General features: G+C 51.1%; 1 protein-coding gene across 2 annotated transcripts in view; it reads right to left on the reverse strand.

Moving 5' to 3' along the window:
- The window catches only part of NSG1 (neuronal vesicle trafficking associated 1), a 33,766-nt gene extending 32,195 nt beyond the window's left edge, over positions 1-1,571 (reverse strand). Inside the window, exons 1-2 of one of the 2 annotated variants that reach the window (XM_015137912.3) lie at positions 1,489-1,571; positions 929-1,083 (exon numbers count right to left, since the gene is read on the reverse strand). In XM_015137912.3, the coding sequence (XP_014993398.1) occupies positions 929-1,057 (129 nt within the window). In that variant the 5' untranslated portion in view covers positions 1,058-1,083; positions 1,489-1,571. 2 annotated transcript variants of the gene reach the window in all.
- Between the last annotated feature and the right edge of the window lie 14,182 nt (positions 1,572-15,753).

Genomic DNA, 15,753 nt, shown 5'->3' on the forward strand with positions numbered 1-15,753 from the left:
ACAACACCCGCCCCGCCAGCAATCACCAACTTGCTGGAAGGAAGGCAGAGCCCTGACTCAGAGCCCCTTTACCAGGGACTAAATGAGAAAATAAATAGAAAAGCACTTCCGGGAATTATTCGTGGCTGTGGTGGTTTGTAAGCGGCAGCAAGATGCTGAGAACAGATGCTGTGTCTACGGTCTTAGATATGAGTTTTACAGTACAATTGCCTAGACATGCAAAGATCTATTTACATTTTCAAGTGTTAACTCCTGGAAATATTATTCTTAGCAAATAGAAACTACTTAATTGGATGCTATATTCAAAACGAGGAGATTCTTTAAATCCAGCAGAAAACACTTTGGGGAAAGGTTGATGAATGGTTGTTCCCAGTGACACCAATACTGAGCGAGCCCAGGCACTTATTTGCAGATTTCACAAAAGGAACAAAGAGGAAGGAGACCCTGTGTGAGCGCGCACACCCTCCTGCACCTAGCGCCCGCCTGGCAGGGGCAGGCAGAAAGGGCGAGAACAATTCAGCCCTGGGGAGGGGCCATCTGACCAAGGAGAGCGTTCCCCCGCCTCGGTGGGGCAAGTCGGGCTAAAACTGCCACACCCGGGAAGGTACAGGGGCAGCCTCGTCCGCCCCAAGGCTCACCCCCGATCCAGAGCCCCTGGGGCCACGGGGCAAGGGAGGAGCAGGGCAGCTGCGGGGCTCCCAGGAAAAACGCGAAGGAATCTTGCCCCACCGCGTTCCACTGTCAGGACTAGGATATCATCTAAGGCAGAATCCCGCGCGGGTACACTGTCCTCGCCGCGCTCCCTTCGGCCTCCCGAGCCCGCCCCCACTTCGCGTACCCAGTGCACGCGGCGCGTTTCTTTTGTTGCGGCCACCGTGCGAGATTTGGGGGTGCGCACCCGGCAACGTGGAGGGGCGGGGGGGCTTACCTTATCCGGGGGCGGGAACTGCAGCTGATTGACATCGAGGGGCGTCATCAGGGGAATGGTGTCGAAGCCATCCTCCAGCAGCGGCTGCTTGGTGCCCTTCTCCGCGAAATTGTTCCCCAACTTCACCATCGTTCCGGGAGCTCCGAGGCTGCAGCCTGCGGAGGGAGAGCCGGGGGTAGTCACCGCAAGCAAGACCCGGGGCGGGGCTGGGGAAAGCGGGCACCCACACCCACCGCCGTCCCGCTTGGTCTCGGGGAGGGGTCGTGGAGACGCGGTGGTCACGGCCTGATGCGGGGGTCGGAGGGTGCTGGGTATTTCTAGACCTTCATCTCGCAGGACCCAAGCGCCAGGCCCAAGGGCGCACAGCAGCCAGGGGAGGGGGCGCCGCCCCTGCCCAGCCCCTCCAGACCTGGTTCCCGGTCCTGGGGCAGCCGCACCTGGGCGACCCGCCGTCCACAGCCCCGTCCCGCGCACTCGGGGAGATGGGAATCCCCCGGGCCCCACTCCCGGGCAGGCAAGGTTCGGCCTCGGCGAGCCCAGGCGCGGCCGGCCGCACTCACCCACGCCCGGCTCCGGCAGGTCAGCTCAGCTTTCGGAGCTCCGCGCACCGAGCTCCGCGTCGCCTGCTCCTGCTCGCAGCAATGGCGGAGGCGGCGCCGCGCGCGGACCCGGGAAGGGGAGCGAGCGATTGGGCTCCGCGGCCGCTCCCTCCTCCTCGCGCCGCCGCCTCCCTTCCTGCCGCTCCCGGGGGCTGGGTGCGCGCGGGTGGGTGCGCGCGTGTGGCCGCGCCTCTGCCTTGACGCAGCGCCCGCCCGGCCGCACAAAGGAGTGCGGGGCTGGGCGGGAGCCTCCCCTGGGACCTCGCGCCCGCCCTGAGCTGGGGGAGGGAACAGGGGACAGGGAGAGGACGCACCCCGAGGGGGCCTCGGAGCGGCGGAGGGCGTCCGGAGCGTGAGGGCTGCGGGCTGCGCCGCCCCGGGCGGCGGCCTGGGCGCGAGGCGCTCAGAAAGGAGAAAGGGGAGGCGGGGACCCTAGAGACACAGCGACCCCCAGGGGTGCGGGGAGGTGCAAAGAGGGTCCCCGCCCGCAGCGCGCCGCGCTCACCTGGGGGTCCTGAGGAGGTTCAAGGGTTTGTGGGGATGAGTCCAGGAGGTGCTGGGTGGTGGCAGAGACCAGAGCAGGGCGCTCCTGAGCGCTGGGTTGGGGAGGGGGCGACCAAAAGAGGGCGCGACCAAAAGAGGGCGCGTCCGCGTATAAAGGGGGCGCGTACCCAAGAGGAGGAGAAGGAGGTTTTCGGTGGTGCGGGAGGCGGAGTAGCGCTCTCCCAGGGCTGGGGTGCGGGCGCCCAGGGCGAGGCTGCCCCAGGCAGCGGGAGGGAAGTCTTTCTGGGCAAAGAGCGCTCAGTGCGCCGCGCGGAGGGAGGCGGAAAGGTTCCTCCGGTCTGGTCGGAAGAGAAGGCGGAGGTCCCACCGCAGCCGCCGCCCGAGCATCCTGGGCACAGAGGAGGGGCCGCTGGGACGATTCCGGGACTCAGAGAGAAGGGGGGTGGTTCTAGCCTGACCTGCGCCCGCAAACTCCGAGCGCAGCCGCTGTCGCAGCTTCCCAGAGAGGGTCTTGTTTGCAGACCTCCAACCCGACCTGCCTGCAGGACTCAGGGATGAAAGACTATGGGGTGTGGGGGCGAGGCCGAAATGGGACTGGAACCCGCGGAGGAGGAGGCCGGCTGCGGGGATCGGTGCCTCCTGGGCAACTGGGCCAGGAGCTGGGCCCTATCAGGCGCTGGACGCGGAGGAGGCATCCTCCAAAGTTGATACTTTTTCACACCGTTTCCGGGGACTTCCCCGTGGCACTGCGGAGGGTCCGGGACGTTTTCCATCAGCCGTCTGAGAATCCCGGGATTAAGCCAAGAGCACAGGAGCAGTCACCGCCTTGAGCCCCAGGCACAGCCTGGGAACTTGCCGCGGATGCCCTGATTTCAAAACCCCCAGGAGGGCTAGCTGACTTTGACAGGTGACCTAGTGGGTCTCTCGTAACTCGCCCCAACTCTCCAGTCAGGGTCTAAGTGTGCCTTTGACCACAGGCCAGCCTGGTCTGAACCCGGGCTCTTGGCAGAGGCACCCCGCCCCCAACCCAGGGAAAGCAGGTGTCAGACTCTGGCCCCTGCCATGGGCCTCAGGGACCCACGGAAGCCACCTTTCTGGCACTTTGATGCCTCCCTGCAGCAGGTGAAGAAGAGATTTCTCTCGCTTCGCTTTAGAAATCTGCCCAGGCATCTGCCATGAGGATGACTCACTGGTCAGGAGAAACCCTTGGGCTTAAGCAAGGGAATGGCTTTTTCCCGTCTCAGGCTCAAGCATTTAACAGAACCCAACACACACACACACACACACACACACACACACACACACACACACACACACACACACACAGTTGGTCAGAATTCCACACCGGGAGGAACAAAGCGGAGGCCCTCCCCCTTCCTCAACGACTTTGTCAACTGAGGAGGACAAAGAGGCAAGAAGGACCTAGGTTGTCCCAGAGATGGACAGCGGACAATCATGTTTCTGCCAGCTGGCTTTTCGTGCTGTCTTGGATCTTGACTGGTGCTGGTTGTTGGGACTGTTTCATCCTGTGGTTTTCTTCCTCTGCTGATTATGTCTGGGCCCTGTGAAGGGCATGGACAATGCAAAATGCATGAGACACACAGCCACCTGCAGGGAGCTATAGACAAGGGCAAGTGTTTGCTGGGAGCAGTGGCCCTGTGGGAGGGAGTGGCCTCTGCCTCTTGCCAGGAGGGAGGACATCAGAGACTGTGGGTAAAGCATCCTACAGGTGGGCCTGAGAGAGGTGCTGCAGAGGGGAAGGCATTCCAGGTAGGGGAACAGAATGTGTTAAGACAGTATATAAGCTTCCTGCCGCTGTTGGAACAAATTTGGCTTAACACAACAGAAACGTTCTCTCCTGGTCCTGGAGGCCAGCAGTCTAAAGTCTAGGTCCCAGCAGGGCCTCACTCCCTCTACAAGCCACAGAGGAGAACCTGTTCTTTCCCCTTCCAGCTTCCAGTGGCTCCAGGCATTCTTTGACTTGTGGCTGCATCACTCCAAACTCTGCCTTCACGTTACTCCAGTCACATTGCCTCCTCCTTTTCTCTGTGTCTCTTAGAAGGATGCTCATCATAGGATTTAGGGCCTGCTTGGATAATCCAGGGTAAGGTCTACCTCTTAAAATCCTTAACTTAATCCTGTCTTTGCTGTGTAAGACAATATTCACTCTTTTACTATGTAAGGTAAATCACAGGTTCCGGGGATTAGCATGTGGACATATATTTTAAGGGTCCTCATTCAGCTCACTACAGGCATTAAGCTTGCAAGGGTGTGGTGATTTGGAGAACCTAAGTCATTCACAAAGGATGGCAGAAATTAGGTTGAAGAAGCCACAGCCACCAAAATGGGGATGACTGAGGCTGCGATGGTGGTTGCAGGTCAAACAGATGTCAGGTATTTTCACAACATACAAAAAGGAAAATCAATGGGATGTGATCTCCCCTGCGACTGGTTTTATCCCAGCACCAACAATTTAAAATCCAAGTGCCACAGAGGATTGTTGACACAGACTAAGTTTTTCTAAAGGATTCTTTTTTTTTTTTTTTTGAGACAGAGTTTTGCTCTGTAGCCAGGCTGGAGTACAGTGGTGCGATCTCAGCTCACTGCAACCCCTGACTCCCTGGTTCAAGCGATTCTTCTACCTCAGCTTCCTGAGTAGCTGGGATTACAGGCACGTGCCACCACACCCAGTTAATTTTTGTATTTTTAGTAGAGACGGGGTTTCACCATATTGGCCAGGATGGTCCCGATCTTCTGACCTCGTGATCCACCCACCTCCGCCTCCCAAAGTGCTGGGATTACAGGCGTGAGCCACCGCGCCCAGCCCTAAATGACTCTTTTAGGAATACTTCCAGAGTTACTGATCTCAGGCACAGACCGTCACTGCCTGTACGATTGTAATCCCTACCCGGCTCCCTCTCCTCAGGGCAGCCAGGCACTGCTCTCTAATGACCCTGGTACTTCCAGGTCCAAGCCTTTTAGCAACTTCCCTTGTCCCACTGGTTGAAGTCCAGACTGTCACAGCAAGAGGCATTGTGACACAGTGGCTAAGCCGTGGCCCAATTTTGAATCCTGTCGCTCTCTTCCTAACAGTGTGACTTCAGGCAAGCTGCTTAACCTTTCTATGCTTCAGTTTCCCCATCTATAAAATGGAGATAATGATACCTCCATCATAGCAGTGTTGTGAGAATCAAATGAGCTATTCTTATTTTGTTTAAGTGCTTGTTTTAGGTATTCCTATTGCTTTGACCTCTAATTCTATACTCCTGTGGTCTCTATTCTTAGCAGCCACTGCTGGAGCCAGGGTGAGGTGATAGACACTTTTCCTGGTTATGTGACAAGTATTCAGAGTGACTAAGGTGACTCTTCCCCTAGAGACCTGGTGAGCCTCTTTGCAGCTCAGAGAAGTCAAATGATGAATCCCGAGCCACAGGCTTCCCTGCAGAGCTGGGATGGGTAGCAGGCTCTAGTCAGGCCTCCCACACCCAGCCAGATGGCCAGAATGGATGAGGTCCTGCTGCGGAGGTGGCCATCCAGTGCCATCAGCCTATGGAAGTTCAGTGGCAGGTGATCAGCGGAAGTTCTACTCTGTTTTTCTGCAGCCTGGCCATGTCGATCCAGAGATGCTTCATCCAAATGTCTTGTTTTTAGATTGAGATGTAATTCACATGCCACAGATATCACCAGTTTAAAGTATACGCTTAACTGGTTTTAGTGTATTCACGAGGTTGCACAATCATCACCACTAATTTCAGAACATTTTCATCACCCTGTAAAGAAACCTGAGTCCTACAATAGTAACTCCCCACACACACCCTCATTTCTGATGGTTTTAAGTTTCTCAGGTCCACTTCTCAATCCACGGGATCAGCCAGCACACTGGGGTCACTCGGCAACTGACACAGACGCGGGAGAGACGTGAGGCTCTGCATCTCTCTGCAAATGGGACAATCCATTTGTAGTGTGAAGAATCAGCCCACCTAGGTGGAGTCATCCCTGTTTCTCCTTAAATGCTGTCCTCTAGGCAAATTCTCCATTCCCCCAAGTGCCTGCCTCCAGGCCTTTGCAAATGCTGTTTCTCTTGCCTAGATTGCCTACCCCACTCCTCATCCATTTTGCAAACTGCTCCTCATCCTCCAAAGCTCAGATCCAATGTTGTCTCCACTTTGAAGCCTGGCCCTTCTTTGTGCTTCTCTATCCCGGAGTCTGGGTATTTACATTTCTAGATAGATCATGAGCAAATCAGGCAGAATCACTTAATCTTTCATTTCTATATCCCCCCGTCTAGAGCATGGCCTGGTAATCAGGAAAGGCCTGCTTAACTGAATAGGCATCCACTTCTTTTACATTTACAGTAAAGTAAGGCATGTGAACATCACGGATGTAAAGTCGAGTTCAAGTGCATAGTAAGAAACTCAGGCCAGGGCCGGTGGCTCATCCCTTTAATCGCATCACTTTGGGAGGCTGAAGTGGAAAGATCACTTGAGCCCAGGAGTTTGAGAACCACCTGGACAGCAAAGTGGACCCTGCCAAAAAAAAAGAAAGAAAAAGAAAAAGAAAGAAAGAAAAGAAGGAAGGAAGGGAAAGAGGGAGGGAGGGAGGGAGGGAGGGAGAGAGGGAGGGATGGAGGGAGGGAGGGAAGGAGAAAATTAGCCGGATGTGGTAGCACACACCTGTGATTCCAGCTACTCGGGAGGCTGAGGTGGGAGGATCCCTTGAGCTCAAGGGTTTAAGGCTGCAGTGAGCTGTGATCACACCCTGCTCTCCAGCCTCAGCAACAGAGCAAGACTGTCTCAAGTACAAAAAAAAAAAAAAAGAAAGAAAATTCATGGTCTAATTAAAACTGAAGGTAGGTTTGCCCATGACATCACGGTGATACTCTCTTCTTAGAATTGACCTTACTGCAAAATGCTCATTTCTGGAAAACCCCAAATGCTGTTATTTAAAATACATAATATATAAATGAAGTCATAAATGCGGTTTCTAGTGCTCTCCAGGGTTTTATTTACCTTTGTGTTTCCCAGCGCTTGGCCACATGAGACGCTCAGTAAATTGCTAAGGAATGAATGGACTCACTTTACTTCTTTGCTTTTACTGGGTAAATACGATTATGGGGCTCAGAAACATTTGATGACTGATGATGTATTTAAACAGAATTGTGTCTGCGTGTTTAGTTTGGGGGTTTGGGGATTTTGTTTAGCTTGTTGTTGCTGTTTTGTCTTATAGTCTTAATGAACCACTCAGCAATTCCTGATTTTCCCAAATTATTTCTAAGATCCATTTTGCTTTGGCTGTGAGGCGCCTGACCTTGGGGGAGCGTGAGCAAGAAAAAGACAGCCAAAGGCTTTGGTGAAAAGCCCTCTGTGGCCTGCGTTTCCTCATCTGTAAATTGACAGGAATGGTCACACGTGTTTTCTTCTTTCAGCGCCAGGATTTAATATCTAAGAAAAGATGATTTACAAATGCTCCCCACTGGAGTCCTGCTTTTGGATTTGAGATGAGGGCCTTGCAATGCGGGCTGATCGAGGGGTGTAAAGGCAGCAGGAGCCGAGTGTTCTTCTGTTGAATACTCACCTCCTAGATGCTGGCAGCTCCGAATTCCTCCGGCCTGCTCGTTTTCCTCTCACAACTCAGGCTATTTTCAAATAACCCAACCTGTCCAACTCCAAAATTAAGGACATTAGAGTAGAAAAATATGTAGGTCAAGAAATGTTCTCCCTGTCTAGGATTTTCATCATGGAGAGGAAGGAGGGGAGGGAGGAGAAGCAGCCCAGCCCCCAAACTCAGCAGAGGCAGGGGAGGGAGGCACGTGAGGACTTTTCTTTTTTTCTTTCTTTTCATTTCTTTCTTTCCTTTCTTTTCTTTCTTTCTTTCTTTTCTTTCTTTTCTTTCTTTCTTTCTTTTCCTTCTTTCCTTCTTTCCTTTCTTTCTTTCTTTTCTTCTTTCTTTTCTTTCTTTCTTCCTTCCTTTCTTTTTTTTTTTTTGAAACAGAGTCTTGCTCTGTCACCCAGGCTGGAGTGCAATGGCACAATCTCAGCTCACTGCAACCTCCACCTCCCAGGTTCAAATGATTCTCCTGCCTCAGCCTCCTGAGTAGCTGGGATTACAGGTGCCTGCCACCGTGCCCGACTAATTTCTTTTGTATTTTTACTAGAAACAGGATTTTGCCATGTTGGCCAGGCTGGTCTGGAACTGCTGACCTCAAGTTATCCGCCCGCCTGAGCCTCCCAAAGTGCTGGGATTACAGGCATGAGCCACCACGCCCAGCTGCACATGTGAACTTCTAAAGAGTGCATCCAATACGCCTATTTTGGGGAGAGGGTCAAATTCAGAAGATAGAGCTCTACAAAGTCTTGCAGAGGGGAGGGGATGAAATGTGGACTGAGAGAACGATTATGTTAGGGTCAAGGGTTTTTCCGAGGTTCAATAATCTTCTAGTTTACACCTTCATTTTATACCTGGGCCAGCAGGGAGCAGGGTGCATTGTTGTCGGCCACTCAGAGGAGAGGTGGAGCCTGTCCCTGGGCTTCTGCCTGTTCAGTTACCCCCAGTGAGCCATGGCAGGGGAGCTCACAGACCAGGCCAGACTCCTGCTGCCACAGCAAGGCCCCCGACCCCCAGGCACCCTCGCGGTTCTGATCCACCAATGGTGCTGTGCGGGCCTCTGCCCTTGGCCTGTCAGATCCTATCTCTAGGACAGGAGCTGGGCTGTATGGACTGTGGCCACTGCAGTGGACTCCCTTGCCCTCTGGCCAACAGGCATTTGCCCCCCCGGCTCCCTCAGGCTGGCTCTGTTCTACAAAAGCAGCCACCCCTCCTCTAAGGCAGCCTCAGCCTTTCCAGAACCTGTCACACCCCCTCCCCTCCTCCTGCTGGCCCAGGGATGGCAACAGCTCTCTCTGCAAGCCCAGGCTACTGAACACTTCTTCTGAGCCCTACACTCTGGCCACCTTTGCAGACAATTCTTTGAAATCCATCTACTCAAATGACCCCATTTGGCGTGGCCCCTGCAACCTCTTGGCATCTTGACTGATACTAATGCTGACGAGAACACTTGTTGCTCCCTGAAGCCCCCCAGAGCCTCAAGGAGGAAACCCCTCTTTAACCATCCTCCAGGCAAAGAATTAGATGATGAAGATGACCATGAAATACTTTCCCTTTCATTATCTTAGTTTTTTTAGCTTCACAAAAATTCTGAAGTAGAAAGGACAGGTACTGTTACACCCGTTTTTCAGGTAAAGTAACAATGATCATTGGTGTAAATGACTGTACTAATAGTATCTGTCGTCAGTGAATACAGAGGGAGCACCAAAGGGCTTTCTAGTTCTTCCAATGCCCTCAACCCACATTCTAGGGCTGTTTCTATTCATAGTCCATCTCTCAGATGAGGCCACAGAGGCGTGGGTGACAGATGATTATTAACAAGATGCTGGTGTTCTCACTTACAAGTGGGAGCTAAATAAGGGGAACACATGGGCACAGGGAGGGAAACAACAGACAGTGGAGCCTGTTGTGGGGGCGAGGGAAGGGGGAGCATCAGGATAAACAGCTAATGCATGCGGGGCTTAATACCTAGGTTGATAGATGCAGCACACCGCCATGGCACACGTTTGCCTATGTAGCAAACCTGCACATCCTGCACATGTATCCCAGAACTTAAAATTACATTAAATTAAAAATAATAATACAGATAAAAACATTTAAAAAAAAAAAAAAGATGCTGGGAAGGTATGTTGGCAGGAGGGAGAAAATCAGACACTTCAAGAACTCAGTCAGAGTCCAGGTGTAGTGGCTCACGCCTATAATTCCGGCACTTTGGGAGGCCAAGATGGGAGGATCACCTGAGGTCAGGAGTTCGATACCAGCCTGGCCAACATGGCAAAAACCCGTCTCTCCTAAAAATACAAAAATTAACAAGGTGTGGTAGTGCGCCCCTGTAATCCCAGCTACTCGGGAGGCTGAGGCAGGAGAATCACTTGAAACCAGGAGGTGGAGGTTGCAGTGAGCCAAGATCGCACTACTGCACTCCACTCTGGGTGACAGAGCAAGACTCCATCTCAAGGGAAAAAAAAAAGAACTCGGTCAGAGGAGTGGACTCCGGAGCAGCGATGCAGTCCCCTACTGTGCCTAGGCCCAGCCCTTCTCTTGGCCCATGCTGGTTGACAGGAGACCTAGCTATGCCTCTCTTTCCCTTCTTGACTCTAATAAAGCAGGGAGGGAGGATCCCCTAAAGCCGAATCCTCTCCTCCAGTCCTGAGGTGATGCTGGTCCTCATACTAGTCATGTGGCCTTGGGCAAAGCGTGCCTCCACCTCCGTTTCCCCTTCCATGAAATGAGGGGTTTGGACTAGAATAACTTAATTCTCCTCCCCCTGAGAAGTCTCCCCCCTACCCACTGTGTTCACTGTCACGATGGCAAGAATGGCCCAGGATGAATCAGAACCTGATAAATCAGAAAATTATTGAGGACACACTGAGGTCAAGCAAGTGATGACACATGACCGGGGGGATAAATAACGAAGGCCACATAATTCCATTCTGCCCTCCCCCCGCTTTTTTCATAAGCAGTCCGGTGTACCTCAGCACCAGCTAAGTACCAGATTTCTAGCTTGTAGCAATAACTCGTATTAAATTATTTAGCCAGTAAATGATTATAAAAGCACTTTGCCAAAGTAAAGAACCACAGAAAGGCCAGATTCTAATAACAGTAATACAACCATACGCTTGAATTAATTATTGAATTTTTTAAAAGCCCACAGATGGATGAATGCAATTCATTTCATGCTTTGTGGAGCCAGGGTCCCTGGGAGAGTGTCTAAAATTCGCAGGCTCCCCGGAGTGTGCTGGAGATTACACAGCGAAAGGCTGAACTGCATTGCAGGCGGTGCAGCGATGACCTAATGGGGCTTTTCCGTCTGGAATGCCTCCATCCATGCAGCTGGGGCTGGGGTTTGGTGGCCACAGCACAGTGAAATTAGCATGTAACCCCTAAGTCAGCCCTGATCCCCAGGCCCTGAGCTGTCCTGCAACTTCTGGCCATGACATGATTTTTAAAAAATTTTTTTTAATGTTCATAATGTGTCACCTTTTCTCCCCTTGTTTCTCAGGCCCAGCTCAGGAATAAGGTTGGAGTCCTCATGAGCAGATTTTCCAGAGATTGAATTTTTATCCCTCTAGGTCTAATTTTCCTCATTTTGGACCAGAGTCATTCTAAAATGCAGGGCACGTTGTCCTGCCTTCCAGAACAGAGGATGTTGGAAAGAATTTAACCTCTTGTTGAAGAATCAGGTCAGTTTCATGAACACCATAGACCAAATGGGGTCGGGTGCTATGGGCTGGGACCCGCGCCCCACACTGGCTGTCCACAGGCTGTGGGCTTGGCTAGACTTGCCTCTGCCCTTGTTGCTGCCTCTGTGGCCGCCATTCACACAGGGGTTGCAGAGGCGATCCTCACTATGCACCCCTCACTCTTTCCAGAGCACTGTTTCTAATCTGCTATGAGCAGAGAGTCCAAATTGCCGAACTTATCAGAATGACATCCCAAAGAGGCTGTATTGGGTTGAAAGGTGTCCCCCCAAAATTCATGTCCATCTGGGACCACAAAATGTGACCTTATGGAAATAGGTCCAGTCAGATAGAAAAGGTAAAGATCTTGAGATGAGAGCATCCTGGATGTAGGGTGAACCGCAATCCAATAACTGGTATCCCTATAAGAAGAAGGGACATGGCTGGGCGTGGTGGCTCACGCCTGTAATCCCAACACTTTGGGAGGCCAAAGCGGGCAGATCACTTGAGACTAAGAGTTCGAGACCAGCCTGGCCAACATGGCAAAACCCCATCTCTACTCAAAATACAAAAATTAGCCAGGCATGGTGGTGCATGCCTGTAGTCCTAGCCACTGGGGAGACTGAGGTAGGAGAATCGCTTGAACCCGGGAGGCAGAGGTTGCAGTGAGCCGAGAAAGCACCACTGCACTCCAGCCTGGGTGACAGAACAAGACGCTTTCTCAAAAAAGAAAAAAAGAAAAAATGAAAGGACACAGGGAGACACACAGAAAAAGGCTGTGGGACAAGAGAGGCAGAGACTGGAGGGATGCGGCCACATCTAAGGGCTGCTGAGGATCCCCAGGAGCCTCCAGAAACTAGGAAAGAGGCAAGGAACGGAGCCTCCCATGGAGACTTCAGAGGGCACAGAGCCCTGCTGACACCTTGAGTTTGAACTTCCAGCCTCCAGAACTCCGACACAATAGATTTCTGTTGTTTGAAGCTGCCCAGTTTATGGTAATTTGTTAAGACAGCCCCAGGAAATGAATACGGAGGTTCTTGAGCCCAGGTAGTTTTTCTACTTTTTAATGTGTTTTCCCTTTATGTTTAAATATATTACATATTTGGACATCATATGCATTGTTTAGAGTTTTCGAAGCATTTCACGAGTGTGAATTCCCCGGACTGATTAGAGCTCAGTAGAGGGAAGGTGGGTGGTCCCCGCTCAATGCTGCTGTCCCTCCCTGGTGGCCTTTGCAGGACAGGGCAGGGATGGCTTGCTGTACTTGTCTGGAGCCTAGCCAGCATGTGGTGCTGCTTCTCCCTGAGCAGAGTGCCTCTATGTTGGGTTTTGGAATCATAAACCTGCACTGGAGGGTTGGGGTGGAGCCCAGAAAGCGTTAGTCCCAGGGCTCTGGTTCTCAAAGTGCAGTGGCTGGACCAGCAGATGAGCTTTTCCTAATAGCGTGTTAGAGATGCAGATGCTCAGGCCCCACCCTAGACTTGCTGAATCAGGAACACTGCTTTTTAACGAGCCCTCTAGGGAGATTCTGATGCACACTTAAGTTTCAGAATCATCGGTTCTGGGTTTGTAAACTGGAATTCTGCAGGGTGAGCTGTACTCATTTGTATACTTTGAAAATTGCCAGCTGGGTGCGATGACTCACGCCTATAATCTCAACACTTTGAGAGGTCGAGGTGGGAGGATTGCTTGAGCCCAGGAGTTTAAGACCAGCCTGGGCAACATAATGAGACCCCATCTCAATAATAATAATAATAATAATAATAATAATAACAACAACAACAACAACAATCCGGTGAATTTAGTGGTGGAGCACATTTGTAGTCCTAGCCACTTGGAAGGCTGAGGTGGGTGTATCACTTGAGCCCAGGAGGTTGAGGTGACAGTGAGCTATGATGCCACTATACTCCAGCCTGGGCAACAAAGTGAGACCTTGCCTCAAAAAAAAAAAAAAAAAGAAAATGAAAGGGAGGAAAGGGAGGAAGGGAGAGAGGGAGGGAAGAAAGAAAGAAAGAGAGAAAGAGAGGGAAGGAGGGAGGGAGGAAGGGAGAAAAGGGGGAAAGGAAATTGCCTTTATTGGAAAACTTAAAAACCAGATTTCACAAAACATGCAACTTTACTGCCTTCTTCTGAAAAATTAAGAGACCTCACAACAAAGACGTTCCCATGTGGCAAAAATCAGCTCCACTGGGAGAATGACTGCCCACCTCCTGCATCCACCATTCCCTCTCCTGCCTTAGATGTGAGGCTTGTGCCTCACTCACCTTGGCTGCCCAGCCTGCCTGGCCCTGTGGGTGCTTGAGTGTGCCCCTCATCGAGTTCAATACCTCAGTTTACAGGTAGAGAAACTGAGGCACACAAAAGGAAATGAGCATGTTCCAGGAACCATGCAATGCTACCGATTGCTGAGTGACTGGGCAGCTCAGAAGCCTTTGCAGTTACTTGAGGTAAGCACGAGAAGTCCATGGGAGGACCTGGGAACCCTGAGATCCTCAGGAGCTCAGTTCTGGAATGAGAAAATCTTGGTGGCACCCACAGTTCAAGCTGGAAAAGGTGAGGGTGGAATGAGGATAAGGCCATGGAGATGGACAGGAGACACAAGAGATGGTCAGAGGATGGCCACAAAAACACCAGCCAATAATAAATGTTGACAAGGATGCAAGGAAATTGGAACTATCATACGTTGTTGATAGGAATGTAAAATGGTGCAACTACTATGGAAAACAGTATCAAAGTTCTTCAAAAAGTTAGACATAGAGTCACCCTATGACCCAGCAACACCACTCCTAGGTATACACTCAAGAAGACTGAAACATAAGTTCAGTTCCCACAAAATGTGCACATGAATGTTTATGACAGCATTAATCATAATAGCCAACAAGTGGAAAGAACCCAGATGTCCATCCACTGATTAAGGGATAAACAAAATGTGGTCTAGCTGTACAGTGGAATATTACTCAGCCATAAAAAAGGAATGGAGCACTGACACACGCTACGACCTGATGAAACCATTCAACTAAGTGAAAGAAGCCAGACAAAAAAGACCTCATGCTGTATGATTCTGTTTATGTGAAGCATGCAGAAGAGGCAAATCCATAGAGACAAAAAATCAGATGAGTGGAGGGAGTGGGAGGTGACTGCTGTTGGGTATGGGATGTTTTGGGGGGATGATGAAACTATTCTGCAGTTAAATAATGGTGATAGGTGCATGACCCTAAAATATACTTGTAAAAAGCCCAGTAAGTTCCATGCCTTGAAATGGTGAGTTTTTATGTATGTGAATTGTTATATCTCAATTTTTTTCTTTTTTGAAATTTTTAAATAAGTCCTTAAAAGACTCTGTGGTTTTTTTTGTTTTTTTTTTTTGGTTTTTTTTTGAAACAGAGTCTCCCTCTGTGGCCAAGTTTGAGGGCAGTGGCATGATCTCAGCTCACTGCAACCTCCACCTCCTGAGTTCAAGCCATTCTCCTGCCTCAGCCTCCCAAGTAGCTGGGACTACAGGCACGTGCCACCATGCTCAGCTAATTTCTGTATATTTAGTAGAGACGGGATTTCACCACATTGGCCAGGGTGGTCTCAAACTCCTGAACTCAGATGTATCTCAATTTTTAAAAAGAGATGGTCAGAGTAAAATGAGGAGGAAGACGAGGGATGGCAGGGAAGAGGATGACTCCGAACTTGCAGCAACTGAGCCTGCTGTGGGCCTGTCCTGTGCCAGTGGGCGATCTGCAGATTTTCTCTCCTTTAATCCCCTCCCAGCTGTGGGAGTGAGGGAGGCACCCTCATTCACCGCATGTTACCTGTGAGTAAACTGAGGCCCAGGGAGGTGAAGCACTTGCACAAAATCACACAGCTGGGAGGGAGGAGCTGGGTTTGGGTCTGTCTCCAGCTTTCTGTGCCCTCTCCTTTCCCGCTTCTGGTCTGTGAGCCCTGGAAGGGCAGAGACGGAGCTCGTTCATCCCCCAGGCCTTGGCCTAGTGTGGGGCCTGTTCCCCACCATGTTCTCATTAAATGGTTCTTTAATTGCATTGAAGAGACTGGAAACAGGCAAGAAATGGGGGGATACAGGACAGCGCCATTCACTTCGTTCTCTGGGTCATCTTGGTTTCTGAAGATTGTTTTTAAACCTCCAACAATGACCCCTGAATGTGAAAGGAAAATGTTGTCCCAGGAAAAGGGGCGTCTGTGCGTGCGAAATGGGAGGCCGTGCCGAGAACACTCTGCCCATGTTGCTTCTGCGTCGCCCGGTGTGGAAGGAGATGAGATTTATAAATGATACAGCTAATTGTGTTTTTCTACAAGATTAATTTTATTGTCCCATTATCTGCTCCTTCCGAGTCCATTCAGGGGTGGATTATGTCTTAGCTTTCATCTCTGGAGTTTTCATTAATAATTAGGTCACCTTTTAGCCAGGAGCCCTGGATATCTCAGGCCAAGG

The sequence above is a fragment of the Macaca mulatta genome, chromosome 5 (genome assembly GCF_049350105.2).
Source record: "Macaca mulatta isolate MMU2019108-1 chromosome 5, T2T-MMU8v2.0, whole genome shotgun sequence".
Taxonomy (NCBI): domain Eukaryota; kingdom Metazoa; phylum Chordata; class Mammalia; order Primates; family Cercopithecidae; genus Macaca; species Macaca mulatta.